General features: G+C 44.9%; 1 protein-coding gene across 1 annotated transcript in view; it reads left to right on the top strand.

The window, feature by feature from the left end:
- SEZ6L2 (seizure related 6 homolog like 2) overlaps positions 1–17636 on the top strand; it is a 65688-nt gene that overhangs the window by 26357 nt on the left and 21695 nt on the right. Inside the window, exons 5-13 of the mRNA XM_073635955.1 lie at positions 1620–1812; positions 2006–2191; positions 3314–3482; positions 4509–4672; positions 7179–7373; positions 12893–13031; positions 14741–14937; positions 15563–15757; positions 17282–17473. Coding sequence (XP_073492056.1) covers positions 1620–1812; positions 2006–2191; positions 3314–3482; positions 4509–4672; positions 7179–7373; positions 12893–13031; positions 14741–14937; positions 15563–15757; positions 17282–17473 — 1630 coding nt within the window. The remainder of the gene's footprint in view (positions 1–1619; positions 1813–2005; positions 2192–3313; positions 3483–4508; positions 4673–7178; positions 7374–12892; positions 13032–14740; positions 14938–15562; positions 15758–17281; positions 17474–17636) is intronic.

The raw sequence follows: 17636 nt of genomic DNA, 5'->3' as shown, positions 1-17636 counted from the left end.
ATCCTGTGTAAGTTCAGCACTTTGAGCGAATGTAGAGAAGAGAAGACTGCAGCTAAACAGGTACAACTTATGTTTTGTTTAATCTGTATCACCTGAGGCCAGTCACTTCACTGAGTATATGGAAGGGTTTACAACCACGTTAATGTTATAGAGGAATTGTGCGTAGGAACACTAATGAGTATGTAATAATGTATAATTCAAATAATAATACACTTTTTACATTTTTCTACTGAATAATAAAGCATGCTCGTCACTTTCTGGCTTTTATACTTCATAAAAAATCAGTGGATGCTAAAAAAATACCAGTAAGTTACTAAGTACATTTAAAGTTATTTCCCTGCACTGCTGCTCCACCCAAGCAACTTCTATCCCCCTCACTGGTCCCCATTGGTGTACTGTCTATGCCAGGGGGATCCAAACTTTCTAAAAAAAATGGCCAGTTTATTATCCTTCTTTTACAAAGGTTTATATAGTGCCCCATTGTTGGTGTCAATGGGAGGAATAGTACTCCATCATTGGTGTCAATGGGAGAAATAGGGCCCCATCTTTGCTGTCAGTGGGAGGAGTAGTGCCCCATTCTTGGTGTCAGTAGGAGGAATAGTGCTCTTTCATTAGCTGAGCAGGTCCTTTTCTCTTGAGTGCTCTTTCATTGATGTCAGTGGGAGGAATAGTGCTCCATCATTGGTGTCAATGGGGGGGGAGGGGACAGTGCCCCATCATTGGTGTCAGTGGGAGGAATAGTACTCCATCATTGGTGTCCATGAGAGGAATAGTGCTCCATCATTGGTGTCTGTGAGAGGAATAGTGGCCATTGTTGGTGTCAGTGGGAGGAATCGTGTCCCATCATTGGGGTCAGTGGGAGGAATAGTACTCCATCACTGGTGTCAGTGGGAGGAATCCTGCCCCATTGTTGGTGTCAGTGGGAGGAATCGTGCCCCATCATTGGTGTCAGTGGAAGGAATAGGACTCCATCATTGGTGTCAGTGGGAGGAATCGTGCCCCATTGTTGGTGTCAGTGGGAGGAATCGTGCCCCATTGTTGGTGTCAGTGGGAGGAATCGTGCCCCATTGTTGGTGTCAGTGGGAGGAATCGTGCCCCATCATTGGTGTCAGTGGGAGGAATCGTGCCCCATCATTGGTGTCAGTAGGAGTAATAGTGCCCCATCATTGGTGTCCGTGAGAGGAATAGTGCCCCATTGTTGGTGTCAGTGGGGGGAATAGTGCCCAGAGGTCCAAATAAGGAAAGCAAAGTGCCACATCCGGCCCCAGGGCGGCAGTTTGGAGACCACTGGTCTATGCTGACCGTTCTCCTGCTACCCATCTTTGATGTAGGCACACTTTATGTTAAAATCAATTACTTTATTGTCCCGGTTGACGCTAGAAGACATGACAGAGAGAGGTCACTAAGGGCCCCAATCAAAGTTTTGCTCTGGGGCCCCATGAATTATAGTTACCTGCCAGGAAGCCTTTTATAAAAGAGACACGTAGAACTTTGTGCTTACCATATAATAACTTTTATACATATTTATGATATGAATGAAGGTGCCCATTTATTACACTGATACAGACGTTTGTCACAGTGCACAAGGAAATGTATTCATAACCAGGACCTATTTTTAGGTGGAGAAGCTGAACTTGTCCAAAGAGGAGGCTCTGAGCATCGAGGGCGTGGAGGAAGACCGCCGCTTTCTGCTGGCCAATGAGACCCTGATGGCTGAGGGTCAGGTGATCCGTAGCCCAACCAATCACATTGCAGTACGCTTTCAAACCTATCGTGTCACCAGCCCAGGGGCCTTCAAACTGCGCTACCAAGGTGTGTCCTTCAATTTCCCGACCTGTGTTCTTCGCCTTTACGCTTTTCCCTATGTTAATATTTTATTGCTTGGTTGTATCATACTTTATCACCATTATGTAAAATAAATTAAAGCCTAATGATGAGAGAGGGAGTTTTATACTCCTAATTATACTGAATAACTCAATGGATGTGTACTTAATTATCTTCTCAGCCTACGTCCTGAGCTGTGTCTTCCCTCCGCGACCGGATAACGGAGAAGTAACTGTCACGGACCTCCACCCAGGAGGAACCGCTAACTTTCACTGTGCCCCTGGGTTCACGCTGAAGGGTGTAGACTCCCTGGTCTGTCTGAACATTACCCGCCCGCAATGGAGTGGCAAAGCGCCAGTATGTGCAGGTGAGGAGGGCTGGGCAGAAGGTGGAGGTGATGGGGACTGTGTTACACTGCTAGGTGGTACTTCAATACAGTATATATTTTTATATATATATAGATATAGATATATATCTATATCTATATATAGATATAGATATAGATATATATATATATATATCTATAGATATATTTATCTATAGATATATATAAAACATATACAGGACTTTTTTTCAGCAGGAACGTGGAGGAACGCAGTTCCGGCACCTTCAGAACTGAATGGCAAGGGGTACTGGGGTGTGCTGGAGGGTTCTATTGATGCTGGCTGCTGGGGAATCCATCGTTGCTGGAGGGGATATATTTTTGCAGGGGGGTCTACTGTTGCTGGTGGGCGATCTATTGTTGCTGGGGGTGAGACTTATGTTGCAGGGGGTCAATCAATGCTGGGAGGGATCTACTGTTGCTGGCTTTTGGAAGTCCATTGTCGCTGGGGTGTCCGTTGTTGCTAGATCTATTTTACTGCCTTTCTTATCATTAACAAATTCCATACAAAATACTTAGCACCACAAAATGATACTTGTTCTGCATTCTCTAAAAGGGGTGGTACTGAGAGGTGGGTAAGGGGTGGAGTCAAGGGGTGACTCGGGGGGAGGAGTTCCTGCACATATCAGGTATTATATCTGCACCCAGACAGATTCAAATAACTCTTCTATGCAACCATTGATGGATTATATTTTTTTAGATTACATATCAATATGCTGCTGTGATTGGCTCATGCCTTTCCTGCAAAGTATATCCAAGTCCAACATTTTTTTTTTTTCTAGTTTTGGATAAAGCAGCAGGAAAGGCATGAGCCAATCACAGCAGCATATTGATATGTAATCTAAAAAATATAATCCATCAATGGTTGCATAGAAGAGTTATTTGAATCTGTCTGGGTGCAGATGTAATACCTTATATGTGCAGGGACTCCTCCCCCCGAGTCAACCCTTGACTCCGCCCCCTACCCACCTACAAGGTTATAACTTCTTAGGCTTACCAACTCTTTTGGAGGTACAGAAACTCATTGTGATGGAGGGCTGAGTGGCCCCTTGCACAGACAGAATGTACATAATCCCTAAAAATGTATTCTTTACATATGTAATCCAGCAACTTGCGGAGGTGTGATACGTAACGCCACCATCGGACGCATTGTGGCCCCTGATGTCACCGCAATCCACAGCAACAACCTGAGCTGCCATTGGCTAATTGAGGCATCTGAAGGACAGCGGCTGCATCTGCACTTCGAGAGAGTCTCTTTGGATGAGGACAATGACAGGTCAGTCCCTTCCCTAACAACCCTCCACTCGTTAATGGCCATCTGAGGATAAAGCCACCCAGACATGTCATTCCAAATTCAGAATCCAGATAATTTATTTAGGTAAAATAGGGGATTTCTTTTGTGTTTTTGAATTGTTTGTTGTCAACATCCAGAAGCTCAACCCTACACATTTCGTCACTAAGGAACGCCCCCTGAGGATGTCATTTAGTGACGAAATACAAATGATAGAGTTTCTGGGTGCTGACGTTAGCACGCACGTTGTAAACTAAGTGGCGGCATAATTTAAAAGCTTTGGAAGCATTTTTTAGATGTGCTTTAATAAATCACCTTTGGATGATCTGCACTTTTTGAGTGTTTTTTATATTGTGGACATCAGTGATTTGATGGGATACTTGAAGTGGAAGCTGTGGCTGTGGACCATTCATGAAACCTTTATGGGAACTGTAGCACACTCATGTGCATAATGACATCTTCACTCTGAGGTCCATCCCTCCGGTAAGCCTTTGATTTAGATGTTGTGGTGGCAAAAGATTTAGCAATCACAGAGGTCTCCTTCATGTTGTGGAAATCTACAGCAAGTGGATTGGATTGGTGAAGTCACATATATGGGACTTTTTTTTACATCTAAGACACAGTGGTAGATGATTACCAACCATTGTCACATCAGAGGAATTTCACTAAAAGCACTGCTATATAAATCTTTATTTTAAAAATGTAAAAGCGTGATTTTGACAACTGGGTTATAAACTGCCCACCAACCAGATAAGGTTCTTTAGCACTCAAAGGTAAAAGGCTAAACTGTGCACTGATCCCCATGAGCTGTAAACTATTTCAACAATATAGGTTGCAGTTCCTGCCCTTTTTGCACCCCCCCTTCCTGCTGAAGTACCCAAGGCAGTTGCCTGTTCTGCCTACCCCTCTGTGTAGCCCTGCCCCCTTCCTTCTAGAGTATGGGTCCCTTCTTGCCTTGGTCTCTCTTCCCTTTGCTCTCTTTCTCTCACCCATCTCTTACCCTCCCTGCAGGTTGGTGGTTCACTCTGGTAGCTCCACCCTCTCCCCATTGATCTACGACTCTGATATAGATGATGCCCCGGAGCGGGGTCTGCTGAGCGATGCCCAATCTCTTTACATCGAGCTGGTCTCTGAGAACCCAACTGCACCTCTTCTGCTCAGCCTGCGCTATGAAGGTACGCCATTTCCCTAAACCTTCCTGAAGTAGAGGTGAACTTATATAGTTGAATATCGGGCAGTAGGGGTTTTTAATGGCTGTATACAACTCTCATTGTCTGTAATTTTCTTTAAAAGAATTGATCCTTACTACTAAATAAAGGTGCATGATTAGTCTCATTGTAGGCCTGATAGTTGGTATAAACTTGTCATGGTTCTATCCTGGTTCACGTGGCTGTGTCTCACAAAACAATTTTTCTTGGAGGGTAACAGAAAATTGTGTAAATGTTTTATATATGGCCATGGACATCTTGTGGGAAGACAATGGAAGGTGCCAAAGGGTATCGTCCACTCCTTGTGTTTGGCACTCCATCTTTCCCTTGACAAACTGTACTGAATAAACCTCCTGACAAATTGTAATCAACTTTAACTAATTATTCACTTCTTGTAAAACGAGCTCTAAAATTAGTTTGTCATGATAATGAAGGTCAACTAGATCTTAAATAAGGGTTTGGTTTATTTACAGATATGGATATACATAGATTCTAATTACAAAAGAAACGAAAGAGGACAACATAGGTGTTAAAGAGACCCTAGGCTAGGCTGTTCATTCTTACTGATCAGGTACCTGGTGCGGATCGAGGTGAAAAGAGGGCTTCTCTTGAACCTCTTGTCCAACACCCTTGGCAGTGGGGACTGGAGATGTGAGGGCACAGAGTGGCACATGGGCCAATGTTACAGGCAGCTCAGCGGATTCTGGCTGATTATGGACCACCAGGTAAGGATCAGATGTAGAAATGCAGAAGGAACAATTCAGTAGCTGCAATACAACCTGAAGGTCATCTACACCCGGGCAGCGACTTACCAAGTCAGAAGGCAGGAGCAGCATCAGGATGCAGACCAAAGTTACCATCAGCTGGACAGTGAGGTACAGGAACATCAGGCAGAGGCAGCCTGAGGAAACAGGCCAAGGTCAGTTAAGAGCCGGGCAGTAAGGTACTAAATTAGAAGGCAGAATGCAGAGGCCAAAATACAGGCTGAGGTCACAAGAGGTAGACAAGAATCCAGAGACAGGTCAGAGGCAAGCTGGGTTAAATAGAAGAAGACAAACATAGCAGGTCAGGAAGGTGGGAAGGGATTAAATGTTAGTTTTGGTTGGACTGACCCTTTAATCCAGTCATTCTCAACCATGGTCCATGGAACCCTGGGGCTCCTTCAAAGGTTGTTAGAGGTTCCTTGAGCTGTGGTTGATTGACCTCCTATCTGATGGTGCCTGCATAGTTCTGGGTCTAATGCCACTTGTCAGAGCCAGGACACCAATAATCTTTTTAGCTGTCTGGAAAGTGGGCATTCTGACCACCAATAGTATTTTTCCCAATGGTTTCCAATGTAAGGGACATTTTTCCCACTGACCCTAGATTTTAGCAGGGGTTCCCTGAGACCCAAAAATTATTTCAAAGGTTCCTCTTGAGTAAGAAGGCTGTGGTGCAAACATAAATGGGTGCAGGGTGTGTGCTAGTGAGGTCAGCTGTTGATATCCTTCCTGTGTCTAACTGGTTTTCATGTCCTAAATCTACATACCAGGAAATCATGAACTTTTCTACCCTGTTTCCCCCAAAATAAGACCTAGCGTGATTGTCGGTGATGGCTGCAATATAAGCCCTGCCCCCCAAATAAGCCCTACCCTGTTTCCCTGAAAATAAGCCCTACCCTGAAAATAAGACCTACAAGGACTTTAACTAGGGCTTCTTTGGGGGGTAGGGCTTATATTGCAGCCATCACCGACCATCACGCTAGGTCTTATTTTCGGGGAAACAGGGTATGGAACACACTAGGGGCTAAGGTAAGGCCTTGTCTTAAAAAACATAGAAAGCTTTTATATTTATGCAACAGAAATACGTGGTATATTGGTACAAAGGGGAGCTGGAATTTAGAAAAAAGGTGAACTTTGCATTTAAAGCAGCCTTTCCCAGCCTTTTTACTCAAGAGGAACCCTTAAAATAATTTTTGGGTCTCAGGGAACCCCTGCTAAAATAGTCTGTGTGAAAAATGTCCCCTACATTGAAAACCGTTGGGAAAAATAGTATAGTGGTATACAGGGGAGCTGGAATTTAGAAAAAAAGGTGAACTTAAAAGCATAGTTCCGCCATACTGTAGCTGACTTTTAATATTCTGAAACGTACCTTTCCTGGAATCCATCGATATTGGCACCCCAGCCGATGTTGCCTGTAAGGGAAACTGGCAGTGAAGCCTTGCGGCTTCACAGCTGGTTCTCTACTGCGCATGCGCGAGGTCATCTACTACAAGGTTGTGAAATTTTGCCATGGTTGTCGCTCAGTACGTTAAGGTGAGAAAAGAGCCAGGAACTTCAGAATTTACTGGAAATGTGAAAGGTCAAGAAAACTTGGTTTAGACTCCAAAATGAAATATTGCTTGGTGGGTAAACTGATCTTTTAATATCCCCACCTCAAAATCAAAATGACCAATCCGCTCAACTTTTTCATTTTTTTTCTCTCTCTCTGTTAGTGTTTTCTGAGACGCGGTGTTATGAGCCTTTTTTGGCCCATGGGAATTTCAGTACCACAGACCCCCTCTTCTCTGTGGGGACCCTGGTTTCCTTCTCCTGTAATGCGGGGTACATGCTTGAACAAGGCCCGCCGGTCATAGAGTGCGTGGACCCAGCTGATCCCCACTGGAATGAGAGCGAACCGGTCTGCAAAGGTAAGAGACATCTGTTACAGATGGGTGTGCTTTTTTTGCAAATTTTGCTCTGCTTTGACTAGGATGGTGAACTTGGCCTCACAGTTTTCAGTGCCCGCTGCCACCCGCTATTCAGGCGCCTGGCCCCTTTTTGGGCACCAGAATTACAGCGGCAGGGTTTTTTTTTTTGAAGCACCTGATTAGAGCCATAGGCTATAATGGGCGTCAAAAAAGGTGACCTGCGAGCGCCATGCTGGGCCAAGACGGGAGAAGACAGCATCGAGGAGCTGTCCCACTGAGACAGGGTAAGTGCAGACGGCGGGTGGGGGGCACACTGGCAGCATTTGATGGGGCACAGTGGGAGCGTTTGATGGGGCACAGTGGGAGCATTTGATGGGGCACAGTGGGAGCATTTGATGGGGCACAGTGGGAGCATTTGATGGGGCACAGTGGGAGCATTTGATGGGGCACAGTGGCAGCATTTGATATGGCACAGTGGGAGCATTTGATATGGCGCAGTGGCAGCATTTGATATGGCGCAGTGAGAGCATTTGATATGGCACAGTGGCTGCGTTTGATGGGCACAGTGGCTGCGTTTGATGGGCACAGTGGCTGCATTTGATGGGCACAGTGGCGGCAATTGATGGGCACAGTGGCGGCAATTGATGGGCACAGTGGCGGCAATTGATGGACACAGTGGCTGTGTTTGATGGGCACAGTGGCTGCGTTTGGGCACAGTGGCGGAAATTGATGGGCACAGTGGCTGTGTTTGATGGCACAGTGGCTGCGTTTGATGGGCACAGTGGCTGCGTTTGATGGGCACAGTGGCTGCGCTTGATGGCACAGTGGCTGCGTTTGATGGCACAGTGGCTGCATTTTATGGCACAGTGGCTGCGTTTGATGGTACAGTGAGGCTGCAATTGATGGTTTTTTTTTTCAGAATTTTTCGGTTTGTTTGTGCCCCCCCCAAAAATTTTGGGCACCAGCCGCCACTGCTTAATTCAGTCATCTGTGATTAGAGGTCCACATACTTTTGGCCATAGAGTAGCTGTGAAGGTCAGGTGTCCAAAAACTTTTGGCTGTATAGTGGTATATACAAACTCTGCATAGTAATATATATAAGAACATCATATTCTTTATGTAACCAACTGATTTAATCTTATCAGCCCTCCAAGCGGGATACTGACCACTTTACCAACAATATAAATGACCAATGATGGCCACTTACAAATGTGAAGTCATTCAAGCGGAGTTCCACCCAAAAGTGGAACTTCCGCTTTAAGCACTCCTCGCCCCCTGACATGACACATTTGGCATGTCATTTTTTTTTGGGGGGGGGGGAGTGTGTACCCTTTTTTTCGAGGGACTTTCTGTCCCACTTCCTGCTTCCTATCTTCAGCCGCCTAGGCGACTCCTGCTCTCGCCCTAGGCGGCCCCTCCCTGCCAGCAATCTTCTGGGACACAACTCAGGTCCCAGAAGATCGGCTTGCCAATAGGAGAGCGCAGCGCGACTCGCGCATGTGCAGTGCGTGCCTGGCCGTAAGCTGTCACGGCCGGGTGCCCACAGTTACCATGACAGCGCCGAGGAGAGGAGGGGGAGTGGAGCTAGCCTCCGGGTGGCCGCGTCGCTGGACCATGGGGCAGGTAAGTGTTGGTTCATTAAAAGTTAGCAGCTATGCTTTTTGTAGTATTTGGAGTATTTGTGGCAATCTACGGCTTGTCCCAGAAGACAGCAGGGACCACACAGGTCCCAGAAGACAGCAGGGACCACTCAGAACGCGCAGCGCAACTCGCGCATGTGCAGTAGGGAACCAGACTTCACTTCCTAAAACCCTTACTAGCAATTCCAGCGGCTCCACCCGGGAGCCGAGGGAGGGGTCGGCTTCGGGTGAGGACATCGCGGGCTCCATGGACAGGTAAGTGTCCTTATTTTAAAAGTCAGCAGCTGCAGTATTTGTAGCTGCTGACTTTTGTTTATTTTTTTTTTTTGGCGGAACTCCGCTTTAAGAGCAATTGCTGAAAACAAAGTATCATTTCCCTTGAGTGACCTATGACACATTTGGCGAGCCAGCCAGTCATTCGGGATAGACCGACCTTCATTGCCCACCGACCAGCCTGCTTTACATTCCTGCTATTCCTGAGATGTCGTCTCCACACAGAGCTTCAGGAGGGGGGGGAGGTGCTCAGATATATATTTGTGTTTCTCAACAATTTCTAGTTGCCATGGTAACTAATGTAGGGCTCAGAATTAACTCCTTCTCTCCCGTAGAGATGTAACGTCAGCATAAGATTTCTCCAACCTAAAAGTGGCTGGATGGGAGGCGAGCGGGGGCGGCGGAGTTAAATCCAAGGACTGCTTTAAACTCATCACATTCATTTAGCTCACGGCTGGAGTAGGTGTCACGTTTGGAGATTACTGCGAATTAATAAACACTTTTATTACTGAGATCGCTAAAAATACCTCGGATGGCTGATTAGCCCGTGTTTAGAGGGATCTATTCCTCTACTGTGCTTAATAATCACATCGCACTTCTTCAGCATCTAACGTCCACGTCCATGCCTTCAGGGCCACCATTGCCTCCCAGAGTGTACCCCCCCAAATCTCAAGGCCACTGGGTCATTGGCCCTTTTTAATTTTTTTACCAAATTGTTCAAAACACCAAGAAGATGGGATGATTTAGCATGGCAAAGATTGCAAAGCATTCCCTTATCCTTAATGAGTCACTGCGAGGAGCACTGCTAACAAAAGCCCTACATACACCGCCAAAGGAGGTGATTGTGAAGAATGTCTGGGTGAGGGTGTGTGACCTTTAGTCCACAGGCTACAATGTGAAGTCTATAATGCACTATGTGTATAGGGCTCTCAGTCAAATGCAGGGTGCAGTATGTGATGTACAGTGTATGATTCACAGTCTATAAGGTACAGTCTAGTATTACTGTCTGTAATGCAGAGTCTATAGGGCATCGTCTATGATGCACTGTCTGTAATGCACAGTCTGTAATGCGCACTCTATAGGGCACAGTCTAGGATGCACAGTCTGTAAGGCCCAGTCTACGATGTACTGTCTGTAATGCACAGTCTATAGGGCAAAGTCTAGGATTTACTGTCTGTATTGCACAGTCTATAGGGCATATTCTAGGATGTACTCTCTATAATGTACAGTCTGTAGGGCATAGTCTAGGATGTACTGTCTTTAATGCACAGTCTGTAAAGCACAGTCTATAGGGCATAGTCTAGGATATACTTTCTATAATGTACAGCCTATAGGGTATGGTCTAGAATGTATGCACAGTCTATAGGGCATAGTCTAGGATGCACTGTCTGTAATGTACAGTCTATAGGGCAAAGTCTAGGATATACTGTCTATAATGTACAGTCTATAGGGTATGGTCTAGACTGTATGCACAGTCTATAGGGCTTAGTCTAGGATGCACTGTCTGTAATGCAGAGTCTATAGGGCATAGTCTATGATGAACTGTCTGTAATGTACAGTCTATAGGGCATAGTCTATGATGCACTGTCTGTAATGTACAGTCTATAGGGCATGGTCTAGAATGTACTGTCTTTAATGCACAGTCTGTAATGCACAGTCTAGGATGTACTGTCTGTAAGGCCCAGTCTAGGATGTATTATCTGTAATGCGCAGTCTAAAGGGCATAATCTAGGACGTACTGTTTGTAATCCACAGTCTATAGGGCACAGTCGAGGATACCCTGTCTGTAATGCACAGTCTATAGGGCATGGTCTAGAATGTACTGTCTTTAATGCACAGTCTATAGGGATTAGTCTAGGATGCATTGTCTGTAATGCACAGTCTGTAGGGCACAGCCTAGAATGTACTGTCTGTAATGCAGAGTCTATAGGGCATCGTCTATGATGCACTGTCTGTAATGTACAGTCTATAGGGCATGGTCTAGAATGTACTGTCTGTAATATACAGTCTATAGGGCATGGTCTAGAATGTACTGTCTTTAATGAACAGTCTGTAATGCACAGTTTATAGGGCATAGTCTAGGATGTACTGTCTGTAATCCACAGTCTATAGAGCCCAGTCTAGGATGTATTGTCTGTAATGCACAGTCTAGGATGTATTATCTGTAATGCACAGTCTATAGGGCATAGTCTAGGATGTACTGTCTGTAATCCACAGTCTATAGGGCACAGTCGAGGATACCCTGTCTGTAATGCACAGTCTATAGGGCATGGTCTAGAATGTATTGTCTTTAATGCACAGTCTATAGGGATTAGTCTAGGATGCATTCTCTGTAATGCACAGTCTATAGGGCACAGCCTAGAATGTACTGTCTGTAATGCAGAGTCTATAGGGCATAGTCTATGATGCACTGTCTGTAATGTACAGTCTATAGGGCATGGTCTAGAATGTACTGTCTTTAATGCACAGTCTGTAATGCACAGTCTATAGGGCACAGTCTATGATGCACTGTCTGTAATGTACAGTCTATAGGGCATGGTCTAGAATGTACTGTCTTTAATGCACAGTCTGTAATGCACAGTTTATAGGGCATAGTCTAGGATATACTGTCTGTAATCCACAGTCTATAGAGCCCAGTCTAGGATGTATTGTCTGTAATGCACAATCTATAGGGCACAGTCTAGGATGTACTGTCTGTAAGGCCCAGTCTAGGATGTATTGTATGTAATGCACAGTCTATAGGGCACAGTCTAGGATGTACTGTCTGTAAGGCCCAGTCTAGGATGTATTGTATGTAATGCACAGTCTATAGGGCACAGTCTAGGATGTACTGTCTGTAAGGCCCAGTCTAGAATGTACTGTCTGTAATGCACAGTCTATAGGGCACAGTGTAGGATGTGTTGTCTATAATGCAGTAATGTTTAGTGTGCAATGCAATGTCTTCCATACAGTATACAGTGCAGTTTTTCGCACACATGGTCTTATTAATATACTGTATGGTATACAGTACAGTACATAGTGTAAAATGTGCTGTCTACAATACAGTCTGCAATAAAAGCAGAGATTACAGTATACACCACGTGCCTCCAGTTCCCAAGGAAATGACAACCAACATCCTGAAGAATATTAAAGATAACCTGTCATTCCAGAAATATTGGAGTTGCCATTGCTGACTAGCAAGTTTAAGGGCTGTCATTTTGATCCTTGGTTTCATTACCTAGATAGTGTTGACAGGCTTTTGTTTGCTTCCGATGGGTTTTGTATTCCTTTACAAGGCTATGGGAATGCAAAACCCATTAGAAGCAGGTCAAATGCAGTTTAGAAGGAGGTCAAATGCACCTGTCAATGAATTCTGAATGGCTTTAGAAGCATCTCAAAATGATACTATCAACTCAAGGCCACAAACCCGTCAACACAGGCCCTTATATATAAGCATGTACCCAGGAAGGTCCAGTTACTCCTGAACTGCCATTTGGCATACTTACAGGTCAGTGACTCACAAGAGAGTGGCCTCCTAATATAGTCCCCTTAGTAATGGTGCAGGTGACAGGTACCCTACAGCCATCCATGATTTAACCACCATGTTTTCTGTTTCCCATGTCATAGCACTGTGCGGGGGAGAGATCTCTGAGCCAGCTGGGGTAATCCTTTCTCCAGATTGGCCCCAGAATTATGCCAAGGGCCAGGACTGCGTGTGGGGTATCCACGTTCAGGAGGATCGCCGGGTTCTGCTGGAGATAGAAATGTGAGCAACAAATTTTTGTTTTATATATTTTAGAGAGAGCCAACAGGTTCTGCACCTCTTTATGGAGTACATAACACCAATCACATCAATCTCTACTCCAAAAGGGAGGCTCATTGTCTAGGAAACCTATGGAGGACCTCTACAAGAACTCCACCCAGATAGCAGCTAGAATTAGCATTTTATTGAACCCAGAGCCACGTGCTGCAAGAAATGAATTTTAACTACTTATCAGACATATTTAAATAGAATGCTTTGTACAAATTCACAATAGTTTTATGTGCATATGATGAAAGGGGAATCACAGAAATTGATATTTGATATTACGGTTCAAAAGGACCAGTGAACAAGAGGGGCATGTACATAGGACATAATTCATGATTTTTTTAGGTTTCACAGATCATCTTGGCCTCTGTCAGTGTAATCAGCCCACTGTGGACTGCAGAGGACATCTGCTTATGGACTTGATTACAGCTTGCACAACCTATATCAGCTGCTGCAGAGTGGCAGTTGATGGAAGGTGAAGGATGCATGGCAATAACAGAAGATTGTGGTTTAACTGCCACTGCCATGGTAGGAGACACATTCAGGAAAGTAAAACTGTCTTTCTTGTACAGTTTCATTCTCTATCTCCGCCTTTCTAAAATTTTTTACCCCAGAGGAACCCTTAAAAATATTTTCAGGACTCTGGGAACCTCTGCTAAAAATAAAAAAAATCATTGGGGGTCATTGGGAAAATGCCCCTTACGTCAGTGGTCAATGGGAAGAATCCCCCCCCCCCCTTACATTGTTGTGAATGGGACAAATGCCCCCCTTACATTGTGGTCAGTGGGAAGAATGCCCCCCTTACATTGGTGGTCAATCGGAAGAATGCCCCCCTTACATCAGTGGTCAATGGGAAGAAGGACCCCTTTACATTGAAGGTCAATTGGAAGAATTTTCCCCCTTACATCAGTGGTCTATGGGAAGAATGCTCCCTTTACATTGGTGGTCAATGGGAAGAATGTCCCTCTTACATCAATGGTCAATCAGAAGAGTGCCACCTTACATTGGTTTTCAGTGGGAAGAATACCCCATTACATTGGTGGTCAATGCAAAGAATTCTCTCCTTACATCAGTGGTCAATGGGAAAAAGGCCCCCTGGACCAGTGGTGATCAGAAAACCACCCTTACTGGCTGCTAAAAAGACAATTGGCACCATGTCGCTGGCTCTGCTAAGTGGCATTGCCTCTGGAACTATGCAGGCACCATCACATAGGAGGTTAATCAGCCAGAGCTCAAGGAACCTCTACCAAACTATGGATTAACCTTAGGGTTCCACAGAACCCTGATTAAGAATAGCTGATCTATCTTATGCCCATGGGTCCGGGTTGGCTCTTGAAGCATCAATTTTACCCAACTGAATAGTCAGCAGTGCTATAGCGGAACTACAGGCTACCATGTTGTTAGAGACCAGCTGTGTCTAACAGCTTTAAATGAGCAGCTCTGTCTATGGAATTCAGTGCTGTTTGTGGAATTATATTTTGGTAGTGCTAAATGGTCATATGAAAAGGATTCCGGGGACAGAGCTGCATTCCATAGACAAAGCCATTTCTACAACTTGGACACCTAAATTTAAAATACAGGTATGTGCACACGATATGACCCAGACCTACAGTATATTCATACAGTACAGTAGAGTAGCCCATCACATATCTCTTCATTCCTCATAGTCTCAACATCCGACGGAGCGATGCCCTGACGGTATATGATGGTGATGACCTCACAGCACGCGTGTTGGGACAGTATATGGGCGTCCATCAACGCTTCAACCTCTTCTCTTCTGCTAACGATGTGACTATCCAGTTCCAGTCGGACCCCAATGACCCAGTGTTCAGCCTGAGTCAAGGCTTCATCATCCACTTCAAAGGTAAGAGACTCTCGAACCAGGTACAATGGTTATGGGCTTTCTGCAGTCTCTTAAGCACCCATAATGCTCCTGGTAGCCATTGACCATGTGATCTTAGCCTAGGCTTTAGGTCATATGAGGGGGCTGAAAAGCAGACTTTGTATCTATGGCAAGAAAGAAAGACTCAAAACAGTAATGTGATTTGACAGTGTTGTTTTGTACCCTATTGATTAGTAAAAAGTGATTTTTAATGACCTTTGCCCTAGTCGTTTTACAATGCATTCATATGGGCTGTCAGTTAGAGAGAGATAGCCAGAAAGTAAGCAGAGACTGCTGAGTTTTCTTAGTAAAAAGCCCAGCCTCCTCTGCAAGCACAGTGCCACGGAAGCAACCTGTACTAAAAGTTTATTTTCAATATAATGAAAATAAAGCTTTAAAAGATCGGTTTATAAACCAACAAACATACAGTTAGCCAAACATGGTCATAGTTTCCTTTTATGTTAACATAAAATCTTTGCATACATGATTTTTTAAAGGTGTTTTATTTATGAAGCTACCTTTCATGCATGTTTAGGGTCCATCTAGAGTAGGTAATTGGTTTTATTATGAAATAAAGGTGTTCTCGGGATTCTTTTCCTTTCTCTAGAGGTGCCCCGGAATGACACATGCTCAGCGCTGCCTGACATCCAGTCCGGCTGGAAGACGTCATCGCACCCAGATCTTATCCGTGGCACAGTCGTCACCTATCAGTGTGAACCTGGTTATGACATCATTGGCTCAGACATTCTGACCTGCCAATGGGATTTGTCCTGGAGCAATGCCCCTCCCACCTGCGAGAAGAGTGAGTGAGCATTTTCAGTCCATCCTGTGTGTAGTTAGAGCAGTTCACCCCCCATAGTCTGAAGGACCTGTTCATAAATGATTGAAACTGATACATTTCATTTAGAATTCTATCAGTTTTACCTTCTTGTAAGAGTGCCCTTTATCATGGTGGTCAGTGTGAAGAATGCCCCCTTATATTGTTGGTCTGTGGGAAAAATGCATATGATATTAGCGGTCAGTGGGAAGAATGTCCCTTACATTGGTGGCCAGTGGGACAATGTCCCTTAGATTGGTGGTCAGTGAGAAGAATTCCCTTTACACTGGAGGTCAGTTGGAAGAATGCTCCTTACATTAGTGGTCTTTCAGAGTAATGCTCCTTACATTTATGGTCAGCTGGAAGAATGTCTCTTACATTTGTGGTCAGTGGGAAGAATGCCCCTTACATCGGTGGTCAGTGATGCTCCTTACACTGGTGGTCAGTGAGAAAATTCCACTTACATTGGTGGCCAGTGGCAAGAATGCGCCTTACATTGGTGTTCAGGCAAAATAATGCACATTATGCTAGAAGTCAGTGGAAGAAGTGTCCCTTTTATTGGGGGTCAGCAGGAAGAATATCCCTTACATTGATGGTCAGTAGGAAGAATGTCCCTTACATTGGTGATCAGTGGGAAGAATGTCCCTTACATTGGTGATCAGTGGGAAGAATGTCCCTTACATTGGTGATCAGTGGGAAGAATGTCCCTTACATTGGTGATCAGTGGAAAGAATGTTCCTTACATTGGTGGTCGGTGAGGAAAATGCACATTATATTGGCAGTCAGTGGGAAGAATGCCCCTTACATTTGTGGTCCGTGGGAAGAATACCCTTTACATTGGTGGTCAGCTGGAAAAATGTCCCTTACATTTGTGGAGAGTGGGTGGAATGTTTCTTACATTAGTAGTCTTTTGGAGGAAGAATGCTGTTGTTGTTACTATTGACGACCCTCACACTGGTGGTCAATAGTAACAACACCCCTTACATTGGTTTTTAGTTGGAAGAATCCCTCCTACATTGGTGTTCAGTGAGAAAATTCCCCTTACATTGGTAGTCAGGGGAAAGAATGCACATTATGCTAGAAGTCCTTGGGAAGATTGTCCCTTACATTGGCGGTCAGAGGGAAGAATGCTCCTTACATTGGCGGTCAGAGGGAAGAATGCTCCTTACATTGGTGGTCAGAGGGAAGGATGTTCCTTTTATTTTGGTTGGTCAGTGGGAGGAATGTTCTTTACATTGGTGGTCAGTGGGAAGACTGTCCCTTACATTGGTAGTCACTGGTCAATGGGAAGAATACTCCTTACATTGGTGGTCAGTGGGAAGAATACTCCTTACATTGGTGGTCAGTGGGAAGAATACTCCTTACATTGGCGGTCAGTGTCCCTTACATGGGTGGTCAGTGGGAAGAATGTCCCCTACATTGGTGGTCAGTGGGAAGAAGGCCTCTTACATTCAGAGATATACATGACATCTACGCTACTAGGTCAAAAATCCCTATTTTTGTCTCTAGTTCTGAACTGTGCGGACCCCGGGGAGATCGCTAACGGCATCCGCAGGGCGTTTGATCCACGACTTCCTATTGGCTCTCATGTGCATTATTCCTGCAACGAGGGCTACACGCTGGAAGGCAGTGAGATACTCACTTGTTACAACAGAGATACCGGAACCCCCAAATGGAGCGACCGCATCCCCAAATGTGTCTGTGAGTAACACCCCCATTATCCCACGTGATCTATGTCTTATTTCTGTGTTTTCCCATTGGTGGCATGTTGAGGCAATTATAAAAATTGTTTGAGCTGTATGATGTATAATGAAGATCTGTTTTCACGCCGTGAAAGTGCTTGCAGATTTTTGGAGCACTGGCA

The sequence above is a fragment of the Aquarana catesbeiana genome, linkage group LG06 (genome assembly GCF_042186555.1).
Source record: "Aquarana catesbeiana isolate 2022-GZ linkage group LG06, ASM4218655v1, whole genome shotgun sequence".
NCBI classification, from domain to species: Eukaryota; Metazoa; Chordata; class Amphibia; order Anura; family Ranidae; genus Aquarana; species Aquarana catesbeiana.
This window is presented reverse-complemented; position numbering and strand designations above follow the sequence as displayed.